We start from the raw sequence: 16,618 nt of genomic DNA, 5'->3' as shown, positions 1-16,618 counted from the left end.
CAGACCCACATGACTCTTCTGGCCATGGCAGCAGCCTCGCAGGCTTCTCTCCCGGCTGGAGCAGGATGGGTTCTGCCATGGCCCCGCATAGCTGTCTTCCAGCTGCAGCAGGATGGGCTCTACCATGGCTTCGCAGGCCTCTCTCCCGCCGCAGCAGGATGGGCTCTGCTGTGGCCTCACAGGCCTCTCTCCCGGCCATGGCAGGCTGGGCTCTGCTGTAGTCTCGCAGGCCTCTCTGCCGCGGCCCCACATGGCTGCTTCAGACCGTGGCAGCAGCCTCGCAGGCCTTTCTGCCGTGGACACACATGGCTCTCTTTTGGCCATGTCAGTGGCCTGGCAGGTCTTCCTGCTGCAGCGTTCCAGCTTTCTCTTCGGGCCATAGCAGTCCCTCTTCTTTGACTGGGAACTGGAAGCTAAAAAAACCCCCATGTGATGGGAGCAACCAGCCCACCAGGGGAAAGTTCAATCCCCCGGTAGGTCAATCCAGCTCTGGTAGAGTTTGTTCAAAATTGAGAGGCAGGCCAAAGGTCTGGGCAGGTAGAATTCTTACAATGTCAAGAGGCAAGTAGAGATCATGGCAGGCAGCAGGAGAAAGAAGAGTCAGGAATTAGACTGAGTTTCAGGAGAAAGTTAGGAACAGCAACGAACAGGAACTTGAGGATCGAAATCTGTTGCTCAGAGGAATGAACTTTCTTTTATATCAGAGCAGCAATGATGTTATCAGAGCGTGTCAGAGGAAAGCCTGAGTGCTGGGCCTTTAAAGCTGCTGAGTAGTGGTGGCCCTTAGAACAGACAGGAGCAGCAGAAGATCAGGATGCTGGGGAGCTTGCTGAACTCAGGATCTTGAAGTATAGCATACCAATCACAGTGCAGCACCCCATTGTCAGCAGCATATTACAACAGGGGTCACACTCAGTTCTGGGCCTAAGTCCTCACACAGTCCCAACAGCCCCTGGGGCATGGATTTTTTGCATGGCAGGGGATTGACTTCCAGACCCAAGAAATAGGGTGTGACTCTTGCTATGGGTGCTGTTTTCAGTGGATGCAAGCTGGATATGTGTAGATACTGGAAAAAACAGGTTGGACTCTCTGGATGGTTGTTCCAAATTTAAACTTTACTGCAGAAAAGCTTCAGATGAATTGAACTGGCACCTCACACATTTATTCCTTCATTTCCATGTACAGATTCAGATTTATAAAACTTTTCTTCATGTATGCAAGTGATCCCAAATACTGAGGGACTTCACCCTTCATGTTACAGTAAGAATCCCAGGTGGGCAGGGGGCTTCTAGATGTGAGCAGAATTCCTTTTCCAAAAATATCTGAGTTACTGTTCACCAGACAATCCATAATCTCTCAGCTTCTCTTTTCTTGGGGTGAAGACTACAGTGGGGGTCTCCAGAAGGACAAACAACTCTTACTCATGGTTCTCCTTTCCAGATATAAGGGACTTTACATGAAGTGTCTCACATAGAATAGCAGGGAAAATCTCCTTTCTTCCACACTCCTGAGCAGGAATTGTGGCAGACAAATCAAAAAGACAAAAATCTCCACAAAAAATATTCAGCCAAACCGAATCCACTACTATCCATCCACTGGGTGTGAGAGGGAATAGCACATCTCTCCAAAACAGAGTCACCACTGTCCATACACTGGATGTGAGAAGGTTTACAGCATGTCTTCTCTTTTCCTATCCTGGGTAGCCAGGGTTATAAAGCCTGGCCTACCAGGGCACGGGAAATCAGGAAACAAAAATAGCTCCTTCTCCTCTGATTACTAGCTAAAAATGCCACACACAACTCTGATGCCACAGGCTCTTGAGCAGGCTGGAGCCTATCATTAAAGCCACCACAAAGGGGTGCTGTAGCAAGTGGTTTGCTCCACTCATATACTCCTTTCCCTAGGTCTTTACTAGGGCCATCTAGTGGAGATTTTTTATTTATTTATTTAGTACTTTTTATTCTGTAAAATCTACAAACATATTCAATGAGAAGCACAGTATTATACTCAAAATTTGCTTTTAACTGTTATGAACGCTGCCCGCGGGTCTCCCCACGAGCAGGCACCTTACCTCACCCCATGCTGCTGACTTGCTCCGTTTCCCAACGCGGCATGGAGCCTTCTTTGAGGCTGGAGCCGCGGACTTGCCTTCCCCCTTGCGGTCCGGAGGCCGCCCATCGGGTCTCCTCTTCACCGTGGCTGGAGCTGCGGACTTTCTGCCATCTGCGCGGCATGAAGCCGCTGCTGACATCATCACATCTTTGCGGCCAGAGGCCGCAAACCCCGGCCTGGATTGGTGGCTGGAGCCGCCCCCGTGACCTCCTGCAGCGTTTTTCCCATGCATATCAGTGTGCATGAAACTTTTAAAAAACCCGCTTCAGATTCTGCATGAGTGTATGCTACTGGCATGCAAAGGAGGCAATTATCTAATCAAAGGCAATGCAGGGAGCTGTGCTAAAGGGAGATCGGGTTTTTTAATGCAGGTTTTTAGTGCCTGGGTCAGGCCAGAAGTGAAAGCGCCGGTATGGAGTCCAGTTTTTTAGGCTTTTGTGGGTCAGTCAAACGGTGAACGTAACTGGTAGAGAGAAGGCAGCTTCTTGATGAAGTAAAATTGCTGATCTGCATTTCACGGTCTCGCCAGCGGTCGGAGTCCATTCATGAAGGGGTTAGATATTGCTCTACCCACTTTCACATCAACTTTCAGATCACTAATTTATTCATTTTTTTGAAAAAGAAAGGCTTTCGCCCTTAGAATCAATCACAGGTGTTCACACACCGATGAATGTCCACGTGGGTTTTTGCGTGGATGTCTGCGCAATTTACTATATAGGGCCATGAGTGCGCGATACTGAGCCGATTATGGCGCATGTTTGGTGTATGCAGATTGTTTGCTTGTATCTAATTTCATGTGCGGCTGTTATTACCCCTGCACTGCCACTGGTGTTTGCTGCTCATGCCAAAAACATCTGCACAGAAAAATCAGCGCAGATTTCAGCATAGGTCTTATTACATCAGCCCCATAGTGTCACATGGTTTCATAGTCTTACCTAACCACAATACCACACTCTCTTGTGAATTTAACACCATTCAATTGACTGTCATCCAGCCCTTTATAGGAGAAAGAATATCTAGTCAGTGTTTCTGATGCAATGTTTCTATCTGTAGAACTGGGCAAAATAAACTGTATATCAGCTGCATAAATAAAAAAAACTTTACTCCAACAGTGACAGTATCTTACACTATGGCTGCAAATATACATTAAAGAGAGACATAGTTAAGGCAGAGCTTTGTGGCACTCTAGATTTTAAATCCTTCCAACATGAACATTGAGTTCACTGAGGTCCATATTTAGTAGGTCGATTAGTGGACTAGTTATCTGGCTAAAGTTAGATAAACATCTTGTTGAATATACCATGCCTTCGCTTCTCGTGCATACACTACTAACCCGCCGAAGTTCTTACGGCTCATCTGCTCACTGATCCACCGTGCTTAAACTGTGTTGCAGCCACTCATTCTCTCTTTCCCCTGCGGGTATACTCAAGCCAGTCTGTGTCTCTCTACCGCTGCCCTGATCACACTTCCTTCTCTCTCTTTCTTTCTTTCTTTCTTTCTTTATTTATTTAAAGTGATAGTTCTGCTGATAGCCCCAAGATACAATAAAACGGATACTTCCCTGAGGATGTTCAGCGCTGTCAACGGATGGGAGAAGAAGAGAGGGCTTCCAAAGAAAAGAGGGGGCCAGACCCCTGGCTTTTAATCCCCACTGAGATTTTGGACTGAGCCAGATTAGGCTCTACCCAAGGGATGGCCCTCAAAGGTACCTAACACCTCTAGGGAGAAAGATCCTATTTTCTCTTTCTCTCTTTTTTTTTCTACTCCAGACTGAAGGTTTTACACCCCTACCATCTGCTGGAGACAGAGAAATACTGAGGAACTGCAGATGGTACACTATGGGCCCGATGCAATAAAAGTGCGTCAAAAGCGGGTGATCAGTGTTGAGCGCCTGCTTTCCTAAGGTGCGCCCAGGCACCTCTCCTGGCGGCGCCATGCAATAATTAAATTAGGGGTCACGCTGCCAAGGAGGGACTAGGGTCGATTGCACACCCCTAGTGCCTCCTTGGCAGCGGGCGCCCAGGATAGGTCGGCTGTCCGTGGATTAGAAAAGCGGACACTCAATTTTACAAGGATCTGTTTTCCTAACCGGTGCACAGCCACTTGTTAAATGAGCGTCCGTTTCCTTAACTTGACCACTGGCACTTTAAAAAAAAAATTTTTTTTAAACTTTTTAAACTTTTGGTTCCTCCAACTTAATATCGCCACAATATTAAGTTGGAGGATTACAGAAAAGCAGTATTTTCTGCTTTTCTGTACAACTTTTTGGCGTGCTCAATAAGGCCTGCTCAGGGCAGGCATTAATTTCTGATCATAAAAATGTGCGAGTCTGGCGCACATTTTTTTTTTGTATGTGGGGTGAATAACTAATAGCCTCATCGACATGCATTTGCATGTGATGAGCGCTATTAGTTTCACGGCACGTTGGACCAGCACTGTGGATGCGCTAATCCCCTTATAGCATAAAGGGCTGTGGACGCGCCTCTAAAACACGCATCTAACCGCGGGTTTAACAGTGCACTCGGCTGAGCGCACTGCTTTGCATTGGCCCCTATGTTATGTAGCAATGTCAGAAAAGCTTTTGTTCTCTGTCTCCATTTGCTGGTAGGGATGCAAAACCCATGCGTCTGGACTGATCTGGAGATTGAACAGGAAACAGTTTTTATTCCCTGCTTAACCCACAGTTACTTTTTCAAACCTTTTGGGGCTAATTAGATATGACCACTGGCTACCCATAAGCAAGAGAAATTATTTAAGATCCTATTATTGATTTTTAAAATACTCAGTAATAAAGGCACACCATGGATGGGTACAATAATGAAGACAGTATATATACTGTCTCATTTACTTGGATCTGCAAACAAGGACCTTTTAGAAATTCCAAGTCTATGTACAGCACACCTTGGTATAGTGAGAGAAAAAGCCTTTTCTATTGCGGGTCTGAAGCTCTGGAATTCTATGCTAGAGCATCTTCGCATGATGACAGATATAACAATGTTTAAAAAAAGTTTTAGACTTGGGTATATCAACAGGCATTTGGAAAAACAGTTTTAAGTGTTAATGGATGCAATACTAAAAATATCTCAGTTCACTTAAGGAATGGATGGATAATAGGGAAATGCTATTTGGCCATTGATATCAAATTTGAATCCCCTCAGTTTAGATTTTATTTTATATTGTTATGTTATTTAACATTTTTCTTTTGTTTTAGTTTTTTTGTTAATATTACATTGTGGGGATATTGTTTTAATTTTGTTATGCTTTGAACTGGTTGTGTTTATTGAAAATGTTTTTATTGTTTTGCATTAACTTTTATGTATGTTTTATTTGTAAATTGCCTACACCCTGGGATTATTTGATTAGTAAGAATTTTTACATAAAGCACAAGAAAAACAAGAGAAGTGAAATAAACTCTGCAGTTACGTAGAGTTCTCTTTTCATAGGACTATAAAGTGTCCTTGTTGTATACAAATCCTGTAAATAGCAATATTTTCCCAAGTTTCAGTGTGCACAATAGGATGAAAACCAATTGGATCACTCTGAGGAGTTTTGTGGAGATTTAATCTAATGATTAACAGGTCTACAGTTCCAAAAGCTAAACTCATTCCCCTGAGGTCCAAAAAATGTATGCCAGTACTCTCTGACCAAGTGTTATTTGCTTTAACAAGATCTCTCTCCTTATTCAGTCTGCAATATGCTGGCCCTTGGAAATTTGTCAAGACTCACAAGTTCATCTCCAAGGTACCTGTGGGTAGCTGGATTTTTCTGCAGAGTCAGTAGAACCACGTTATAGGGGTGTGCATTCGTTTTGAACTTAAATGTAAAACGCAACTTTTTTTTTTTTAACTTAAAAAAGTGATGAGGCGTAAACGATCGGATTTCCAACTTATTCAACATAGCTATGTTGAATACGTTGGAAATCGCGATTGTTGATCTAAATAAAAATTTAAACCCCTCACCCTCCTTAATCCCCCCCCCAAGACTTACCAAAACTCCCCAAGCTGGCCAAAAGTTCCGTGAGGGTCCGGGAGCGGACGCGCGGGGAATCACGTGACGCCGCATCACTCCGACGTGGCGCCGACGTCACGTGATTCCCCTCGGGTTCGCTCCCGGACCCCTCGTTGGGCCCAAAAGGCACTTTTGGCCAGCTTGGGGGGGCCTCCTGACCCCCCCAAGCTGGCCAAAAGTGCCTTTTGGGCCCAACGAGGGTCCGGGAGCGGACCCGAGGGGGAATCACGTGACGCCGCGTCACTCCGACGTGACGCCGACCTCATGTGCTCCTTGCAAAGGAGTTCAGAAATGGCGTCCTGACCCCGCTGGACCACCAGGGAGTTTGGTAAGTCTTGGGGGGGGGGGGGATTAAGGCGGGTGAGGGGTTTAAATTTTTATTTGCACATATGGACATAGACTCAACTTATGGAATTCTCCATATGTCCATATTGACCGCAAATGACCCCCCCCTTTCGACTTATGGACTTATGAACTTAAACTTTTGGTCTGCACATCCCTACCACTTTATGATCATCGGCCGCAGCCAACCCAACTCACATCATATATTGCACTTCTCTCCTCTCCGGGTGAACTTGTGGCTGTGCTAGCCGCTATCGCTGCACACCTCCTGGCTCTCGAGACTCCTCATGGTGGCTGGGACGCCGCCGACCTACATACCGACCCTGGGCCTTCCTAGGCGCACGCACGCGCCACTGGGCCTCACTTTAAAGGCACAATGCTGGGAACCTCAGGGGTGTTCCTGACTGATGACATCACAAGCTTGGGATTCATAAGCACCTTCCTTGGCCTACGTTAACCGACTTGGCAACGAGTTCCTTCGCCTCACTAGTGCTTGTTCCTGCTTCTCCGGACCTGTAGTTCCTGCCTTGGATCTCCTCCTGCTGATCTGGACTCTGACTTGGGTACCCGCTCCTCGGGGGCCTGTTTGCGCTTCCTTTGGGAGATCTGGTCTCCAGGCTTCCCCGCTCCTCGGGGTAGCTCCTGCACTTCTCACCAGAGTTCATGCCTGCTCGCTTCTCTGCTCCTTGGGGTTGCCTCAAGCACTGCCTATTAGAGATTCCATCTCTACGCTTCCCCGCTCCTCGGGGCAGTCTCTCCCTTACCACATTTGAGACTTGGACTCTATGCTTCCCTGATCTGTGGGGCAGCCTCTACATCACTTTATCGGAAACTTGATTCTACACTTCCCCGCTCCTCGGGGCAGTCTCAACGCCTTTACTCCAGTGGCCTTTGTCTACGCTTCCCCGCTCCTCTGGGCAGCCCCTACGTCATCACACCAGAGACTCTGTTACCACGCTGTCCCGCCCCTCAGGACAGTCTCTGCATCACTCCTCCAGAAGAGCCTGTCTCCGTGCTCCCCGCTCCTCGGGGTCTGCCTAGCGCTCCTCTGTCTTGGAAGTTCCTGCTCTGGCACATGTAGCTCCTATCCTTCCTCAGTACTGTGACTCCTCTGAACTATACCTCTTCATCCTGCTCCTCGGGATGCCTCACAGTAAAACTCAGTGCAGGTACCTGCGATCACATGGCAGTGATGCAGGACGTTCTCACTCTACTGAACTACAGTCGTGTCCCTGCTGCAGCTGACCTCGCTTCCTGAAAGTGAGGATTTGTGGGGCTCCACCCCTCAGGTAGTATCAACCTCCACCTCGGGCCAAGGGTCCATGAAACCCATGAATCCTAACACTACACAGTCTTGCTCCTGGCACAGTTCAAGCAGGACACTTGCAGACCCCCCTGTGAGCCATTTTCAAACTTATCTGATAGTACTGGTTTTTCTCCAGCAAAACATGAACAGTTGTTATGGTCCCAGGCCGAGCCCGGGTCCTCCCACTCACCTCAAGGCCGGCCTGGGCCGCTGAGCCTCTGCCTCGGTCGGCAAGGCCTGATCCTGGCCCTGCCGCAGCGCTCCCTCCTCGAGGGAGATGCCACCGGCCTGACGCGTCTGGCCCTGCCCCCTAGGCGTGCGAGCGGACTCCATATTTAAAGGGGCCAGCGTGGGAGAAATCAGGACAGCCCTCCGATGATGTCAGATGCTGCAGGGGTATTTAAACCCTGCAGTTAGGCCTGTCCAATGCCTTGCAACAACGTTTACTCTCCTCGAGAACTTCTAGTTGCTGTCTTTGTCTTCTGGTTTTTGACCCCGGCTTATGATCATTGGCTTCTGATCTCGGCTTGGACTACTGGCTTCTGATTCCTGCTTCCGACTTCTGGCTTCTGTCTTCGGCTTCTGACTACTGGCTTCTGACCTTGGCTTGGACAACTGGCTTCTGATTCCGGCTTCCGGCTCCTGTCTTCGGCTTCTGACCACTGGCTTCTGATCTTGGCTCATCCACGGCTTCTGATTCCGGCTTTGTTCCACTGGATCCTGACTCCGGCTCTTGTCCAGGAGGCCCCTCCTAAGTCCAAGCGGCTCGGGTCCTCACGAGCTCCTCTCGGGGGGACCGCGGGCTTCCAGTGGTGAAGTTCCAGCTGGCTTCCTGGCTTCGGCCCTTCTCGTCTCAACCTTCACGAACTCCTCTTCTGACCCCGGCCTTCAGGAGACCGCAAGTAAGCCCAAGTGGCTCGGGTCCTCATGGGCTCCTGCTGGGGGGACCTCGGGCTTCTAGTGGTGAAGATCCCTCCAGTCTCCTGCTCTGTGCTGCCTCCCGGCTTCGACATCCACAGTGAGTCTCCCCACAGTGAGTCTTCATCTGTCTCAACCGGCTCAAGGGTCCACGAATCTAACAACAGCTTGCTCTCTCTCTTCAATATTCCCTGACTTTCATTTCGGAACCTCCATAGCTAATGTAACTTCTTGTGGGCTCTCACAACCACAGGGAGACAGAATCAGGAAGCACAAATGCCATTGGTGCTGGAACATCAGACAAACTCTCATTGGTCCATAGGAGTCAGCAGTCCTTATGAACAAAGAGAAACCAGCATGCAGAATGCAGTTAACCCTGTGGGTGCTGTTTTTTTTTTTCTTTATTCTTTTGCAGACAGCTGCATGCAGAAAACAATACTTGCAAGCTGTAATTCCCTGTCCTTGTGGTCACAGGTTGCTGAACATGCAGAAAGATGCTAGACTCTTTTCTTCTCCTAGACATATGTCCAACTCTTCCCAGTCCACATAGGAAACACATCAGCAGGAGGCCTTGTAAGTGCAAGTAGAGGATAAAATCCTTTCTGAAGTTAAAGGTTTTTCAGAATTTACAGCCCTCTCCCTCACCTTACATCATAAACTGTGAAATGGAAGGTTGAAGTAGAACCCAGATCATTAAAACTAGTTGACCCTCAAAATGTGCCTTTGGAAAATCTTGTAAGTATTTTGTTTTTAAATAAAAGTCAGAGAATTGGAATCACAGTGGGTTCTCTGCAGTCATTTTAGATCTTGACTAGAATAATTCAGTGCAGTCAAGGATTCATTCCTGTTTTTTAAGATTGTTTTATTTGTTCCCCTTTTACAAGTCTCAATAATAAAGGATATAAACATTTTTAAATAAGGAAATTAATAAATAAAGAGAAACCTTCAAATTAGAAAATCAATCAGCATCTTTTCTGGTAGTTAAATCAGAAGCCCTCACAGCAAGGCCTGATAATGAAGCAGCACTGAGTAGGAGGTAGGGAAGGGCAGCAGAGTAAAGAACCTATACTATTCCAGTTTAGCACTATTTTGGTTTTCCATTTATTTCTTTGTAATTAGTATGTTGTTGACAAATGTTACATTTGTATTCAATTAGTTGCTGTAATTATTAACATGTTATGAACAGTCCAGGTTCTTCGTAGAAGATAATTTTATAGCACAGTAAAGCTAGGCCAGGAGCCCTGGTGGAAATTTGTCTTTCATGCACTGAAAGATTTTTTTATGTATTTTGAACGTTCAACAAGAGCTTGAAACAGAAGAAGCTGGGTTTAGAGGGCTCCCATCATTAACTGGCCTCATCACAATCCAGTGCTCTAAGCTGCAGAGCAGGCACCAAGCCCTGGCTCGAGGCAGACATGGACAATTTGGCTCACAGGTACAGCATAGTTTAACTTTACCAGCCCTCTCAATCATCCACCACAGTCCCAGGATCCACCCATGCCAGCATCCACCTTACCCTGCTGGCAACCAGCAGCTGCTAACTCTCCCAGGCCCATAGGAAAGATGACACCAGTCAGCACTGGGAGGAGGGGTGGGAATGAGGATCCTCTTCCCAATCAATCAGTACTATAGGGGACTAGTATTCTCTTTCTTCTCTCCCAGCCCACAGGCAGGAAGCAGCTAATCAGTGCTGCCAGGGATGGCAATTCTCAGCTTCTCCCCAGCTGTGGGAAAACATTAGCTAATCAGTACAGCTGATGGAGGGATTCGGAGCTGTGCTTTGGAGCTCTATCCCTACTCAGCTCAACCAGAGCTGTTGTACCTGGACATTGTACGAAAAGCCCTATTGAACTGTCTGTTCCAAAACTGAACTATTGACAACCTTAATTCTAACTGAAGTTCAGTGTTAGAATCCATAAATCCACCTCTTAACTAGATTTCTTATTGCCCTTCCAACGTCTCTAAGGAATCAATCCAATCAATGTCTCTGAGGAATAGCATTACTTACGGTCATCATGTCATCACATTTCATGTCCGGCTCCTGCTCATCTTCACTCTTATTGTAAAATTTACGGAAGAAGTTGAAGGCTACCACAGTATACAGATATACAACAACAGCCAAAAGACCAACAGTCAGAACCAACTGCAAAGGAACAAGGAGAAATCACTCAGTTAACAGAACTGGATGTTACTATAGCCATGCAAAGTGCAGGACCTGGACAATATTAGAGCTGTGCAGAGTACAATGTTACACACATGCGCTTCTTTTAATGGAGGTCATACTGTCTGACAGGTTTGTGAAACCATTATTTATTTATTTATTTTGGTTTCATTTATAACCTGCTTAATAACCTATTGGTGCTCAAAGGGGGTCATTTTCAAAATGATTTACACGTGTAAATGTAACTGCTGTTGTAGCAATTTTCAAAAGCCATTTACTTGTGTAAAGTGCACTTATGCAGGTAAATCCTATGGACGATTCAATGAAATATAATGTAGCAATTTTCAAAAGCCCACTTACTCAGGTAAAGTACATCTACATGTGTAAAACCCACTTTTATTTGTGGAAATGCTTTTGAAAATGAGGCCCTATGTAACATTTAGGCCTGCCATGGAATAGGCCCATGCCCCACTGCACTTACCACCACGGCCTGGGACATCACCGACCTGACCAACATGCCACCATACCGCTTCCCCTGGTTCTCCCCAAGCGCGTGCGCACAACATGTCACCTCTTGAAGGCCCCGTGGTGGGAATCTCCTTGCCAGTGCCTAGTGATGACATCATGTGGCTGGGTACTTAAGCCCCAGCCGCGCTACTACAGATGCCTCAGCAATGTCCTTCTGCCTTGCAGTGGGTGTTGATACTCCCTGTACCTTGTTTTGCTCTCTTTATGCCTGCCTCATTATCCTGTTGTCTTGCCTTTCTCGTATCCTTACCCTACCTTCATTGCCTTGCTCTGTCCTGCCCGCCTGCCTTGTCCTAGTCCTTAAGAGTCTTGTCTTGCCTTGTCCCTCAGTATCTTGTCTATCTTGGTCTGATTCTCCTGTTCTGAACTTTGCCTTGGATTCTAACTTAGTTTGCTTGCTGCCTGTGCTGACCTTTGGCCTGGACCCAGACAGCAACTGCTCGCTGTCTGCCCTGACCTTTGGCTTGGACCCAGACAACAAATGCTCGCTGCCTGCCCTGACCTTTGGCCTGAACCCAGACAACATCTGCTTGCTGCCTGTGCTGACCTTTGGTCTAGACCCAGACATCGTCTGCTCACTGCCTGCCCTGGCCAAGGCCCCTACTTGGACTCTTTCTGACCGCTCTTTAAGGGACACTCATCTAAGCCAAGTCGGCTCCTGGAACATAAAGGCTTAACCCACAGGATATGGGACTGGTACAGGTGAAGCTCCAGTTCTTCTAAGGGTGTGTCTGCCAGCTATCGGTATGGACCTAGTAGGTTCGACTACTAGGCTGCATCAACTACGCCTAGGTCTGACAACAGTGACACCCTATGAGGATAACTTTCAAAAATTGCACGCGTGTGCCCATTTATGTCTATATAGTCGCAAGCAAAGCTACTACTGTATTTTATAACCTGTGTGGATTCAATATTCACATATTATAAAATATGAGTATATATGCATGCACAAATGCTTGCGAATATAAAATCATGAGCCGCGCAAGTTCGGACTTATCCGGAAAAGTAGTGGCACTTATCCAGATAAGATCCAATTTATCTGTCTAAGTAGTGGCACTTAGTTAGCTAAGTCTGAAAAGTGCTACTTCCATCTAAATAGTGCTTTTCGGACAAATCCGGATATGTAAGATTGCCAGAAGTAAAAAAAAAAAAAAAAGCGTTACTTAGTCAAGTCTTAAAATGATGCTTATCCAGCTAAGTCAGATAGCCGAATAAATGAAAAATTGCATATCCAGCTAAACTGGATAGCTGGATGACTAGAACTGTTAGACTTATCTGGCTATCTGATTTAACTGTATAATAGTGTTTTAAGACTTATCCAGCTAAGTAGAGCTTTTTTTTTTTTAAACTTATCCTGCTATCTTGTGCAAGTAGATTTTACTCCCATTATTTAGATGCATTTATCCCATGTAAGTCAGCTTTTACATGCATAAGTCAGGGGATATTTTAACATGCACGTGACAATGAAATAACCAGTTTTACCAATTACGTAGTCTACCAATTTGTCCAGCACATTTGTACCTGATGAAGATCCTCCTGACTTCAGCCTGAAGTCCTCCCATTTAATCTAGTCCCCTCACCTAGTCATTTTTTCACTTTTAAGATATTTATGATCACTTACACCAGATAATGACCAGGTGTAAATACACACAAGTAAAAGACTTATGCGTGTTACTTTGGCATGTTGTAAAATAGCAGCTTTTGCACGTAAATATTGTCCCTTCTCCAAAATGTCCCTGGACCACTCTTTTTTATGCATGCAAATTTGCTTGCGGACCCTGATTTGCACATTTATGTTGCAGTTTTTAAAACAGCATATACTAGGGTATGAGGTATTTTACGTGCACAAGTGCTATTTTTTATGTGCGCAACTTTGGAAAATTCACAGCAAAATTAAAAAAATATAAAGTCATATTAGCAGTATAGACATCACATCACAAATACCATCAACAAGAATCTCAACCAAAAAGAATCCAGAAATATAAAATAAGAAGTTACTTGTCAATATAAACATCATTAATCATGTTATATTAAAATGTCTTCCATTTCTCTAAAACAGTGCTTCTCAACCCATTGTAGATATCCTGAAAATCTGACTGGGAAGGTGTGCTCCCAGGGACTGCACTGTGCTCTTAAGGAATGCACATGCGACACACACGACATGTCTGTTTGGGAGGTTGCAGTCTAATGAAAATCTCAGTTGCAATGCATCTTCCTGTCCCATCCCCTGCACCTTTACCTAATGTGGTCCATTGGAGACCCCCCCCCCCCCCCCCCGGCTCTTACCTGCTTGCCATTGTGAGTCACAGAGGACAAGATGGTCCTTAGGGTCTTGAAGCCCATAGCAATATCAAGCAAGTGGGCAGCAAAGAAGAAGTTGTTGTAATGGCCAAGGATGGACATGGTGGTGTACCAAGCCAGATACAAGAAGGACTGCAGAAAGGAGCAAGGTCAGAGCATACAGTCAGGAATTTACATGAAACATATCAGCCCATATGTGCTTAGGTAATTATTTCAGTAGTAAAAACCCCATGTAAATGTATTCAGTCATGTATCAATGATAAAACATACTATACTGGTCACAAGATGAGAGATGTCCCATTTACCACAGAGTGTCATCACATCCAGAGAAATTTCTTGGTGATATTCACCCAGGGTTTGCCTCACTGACCTATCTAATGTTACTATGACACTACAAAAATCATGTAGGATTCCGTAAGAAAACTCACTAAACATGAATGATTCCCACAAACAGTATCCTTGGGCCAGAAGTGTTCTTATGTGTATCCCATTGACAGGAATAGTACCACAAGGAAAACTGTATTTCATTCTTAATTTCTCAAAAGCAAACAATATAGCATATTGAATAATTACTTCTGAAAGTGAATACATATTTCTGTATGGATCCCTGATATAAGAAGTATGGGTTCCTATAAGGAATAGTTAGCTCCTGTTCTAAGAATATGTAACATATATGGAATAGAGACTTTCTATTGGAAAGATACAGAATTTATAAGGTACAATAACTTCCCCAAAAGAATTATAGTTCTTAGGTAACCCATAGGGTAAAATGACTTGGGCAGACAATATTTCAAAGTAATTTGCCCAGGTAACTAAGCAGTTATTCAGTTAAATTCTCTTGAACATAAATTTGTCCCCTTCTTAGGGCTAAGATTATGCAAAAGAAAGGCAGGGAATTGGAAAGAGAACACAAAATACTGTGGCAATTTCATTTTGAAATCCTTTTGTCTACTTTCCTGCATTTAATTTGCACCTACAGTAAAGCAGGAGCAAAGTCTGCTGACACAAATTCCAGCTGGCCTGAATTTTTAAGGAGAAACTCTGCAGGTAATTTTCATATGATAATTAGCTTGCAGGTTTCTGTCTACTGTGGGATTAAAAAGTTGCTTCTATAGTGAATAGTGAATTTCTATATGCCTCATTACTGATTGATTGCTATTAATAATTTTTCAGTAACCACCATTTTTTCCCCTGTTATATAATTCATCTATTCCAGATGGCATACCCAGACAACATGTGAGATCACAGGCCAGGAAAGCTAAAGAGAAACATCCTCAAAAACTTACTTTCTGCATCAATCCTTTGGCAGAAGTTACTACAGTAATGGCGGCTGCCTTTTACTTCTGAGGTGCACCCCACTCCAGCTGATCCTGTCAAACTGGAGAGTCAAACTTAAGCCTCCTTTCATGCAACCTGAGCCTTAGAACAAGTTTATAATTGTATTTCTTATATGCTATCCAGCTAATTTAATAATAAGTATTGGGATGCCAAAATAAATGTCAACATGGTTATTATGAAATATTAAAAGTCCAGCCAGAAATACAGGCAACCACATGGCTGGGTTTGTTTGTCAGGCTGTGATAGTAGCAGCAGGGTTTCTCTGACAGGCTGCAAGTACGTAGAAACAAGAAGTAATATCTAGAACTCATAGTAAAAACGTAGGAGCTCAAACAGCTGAGTCTGTCTGGCAGGATACACCAGGGACTCAGTAGAGTCACAGGTAATGACTGCTAATATATCAGGATATAATTATAGAATCAAACTAGTAAAAGAGTCTGTCTGGTACAGAAATAACTAGAAGATCTAGCAGAAAAACAGGCACTCTGTAGCCAGGTCTCACAAGAGGCTAGATATTCAAGCAATGGCCACATTAGTATTAGATTATTACAAAGCTTTGTGATTAACCACGGGAAAGGAGGGGACTAAGTGGGAATCTTGTACGCTCCTCTATTCAAGATGGCATGTAAAGTAAGAGGTAGATTTTCAAAGCAGTATGCGTGGTTCCCGGCACACGCACACGGATGCCCTGGATTTTAAAATCTGCGTGCGCATGTGCGGGCAGCATGCGCAAGGGGGAACATTTTCGTAAAATATGCGCTGCAATGCAATCAGGCCTTCCCCAGTTCCCTACCCCCCCTACCTACACTTCCTCCCTCTTCCCCTCTCCTCCCCACCCCCTAAACCTAACCTACCTTTCCCAAATTTTTTATTTTATTACTTACTGCTCTTATGGAGCAGACGCTTCCCCGGAACAGCAGCTAATGGCCACTGTCCCAGCCGGTCTCCATCCCGCCCCACCCCACCCAGACCACACCCCCTGGCCCACCCCTTTTCCAGTGCCCGGCACTTGTGCACCTACCGGGGTTTTCGTGCGTGGCCGGGCCCATTATAACATGTGCGCTAGGGGGTAGATTTTATAAAAGTACGCGCGGGCGTACTTTTGTTCGTGCACCAGGCGCGAACAAAAGTACGCTGGATTTTATAAGATATGCGCGTATCTTATAAAATCCGGGGTTGGCGCACGCAAGTGGGTGCACATTTGTGCAATCTGCGTGCGCCCAGCGCGCGCTGCCTGTTCCCTCCGAGGCCGCTCCGAAATCGGAGCGGCCTCGGAGGGAACTTTCCTTCCGCCTCCCCTCACCTTCCCCTCCCTTCCCCTACCTAACCCACCCCCCCGGCCCTATCTAAACCCCCCCCTACCTTTGTTGGCAGATTTACGCCTGCAGAAAACAGGCGTAAATCTGCGCGCACCAGCAGGCTTCTGGCGCGCCATCACCCGACCCAGGGGCTGGTCCGGAGGCTTCGACCTCGCCCCCGGGCCGGCGCCACACTCCCGGGCCCACCCCCGAAATGCCGCGTCACTCGCGGCACGCCCCCTGACACGCCCCGCCATGCCCCTCCATGCAAGCCCCTATGCAAAATAGGCTTGGCGCGCGCAGGGG

General features: G+C 45.9%; 1 protein-coding gene across 1 annotated transcript in view; it reads right to left on the bottom strand.

The window, feature by feature from the left end:
• Nucleotides 1–16,618, bottom strand: part of RYR3 (ryanodine receptor 3) — a 1,291,138-nt gene that overhangs the window by 31,959 nt on the left and 1,242,561 nt on the right. The window contains 2 exon segments of the mRNA XM_029600192.1: nucleotides 10,695–10,829; nucleotides 13,662–13,808. Coding sequence (XP_029456052.1) covers nucleotides 10,695–10,829; nucleotides 13,662–13,808 — 282 coding nt within the window.

Source organism: Rhinatrema bivittatum, chromosome 4, assembly GCF_901001135.1.
Source record: "Rhinatrema bivittatum chromosome 4, aRhiBiv1.1, whole genome shotgun sequence".
Taxonomy (NCBI): Eukaryota; Metazoa; Chordata; class Amphibia; order Gymnophiona; family Rhinatrematidae; genus Rhinatrema; species Rhinatrema bivittatum.
Note: the sequence above shows the minus strand (reverse complement) of the source record. Positions and strands in the feature narration are given on the sequence as shown.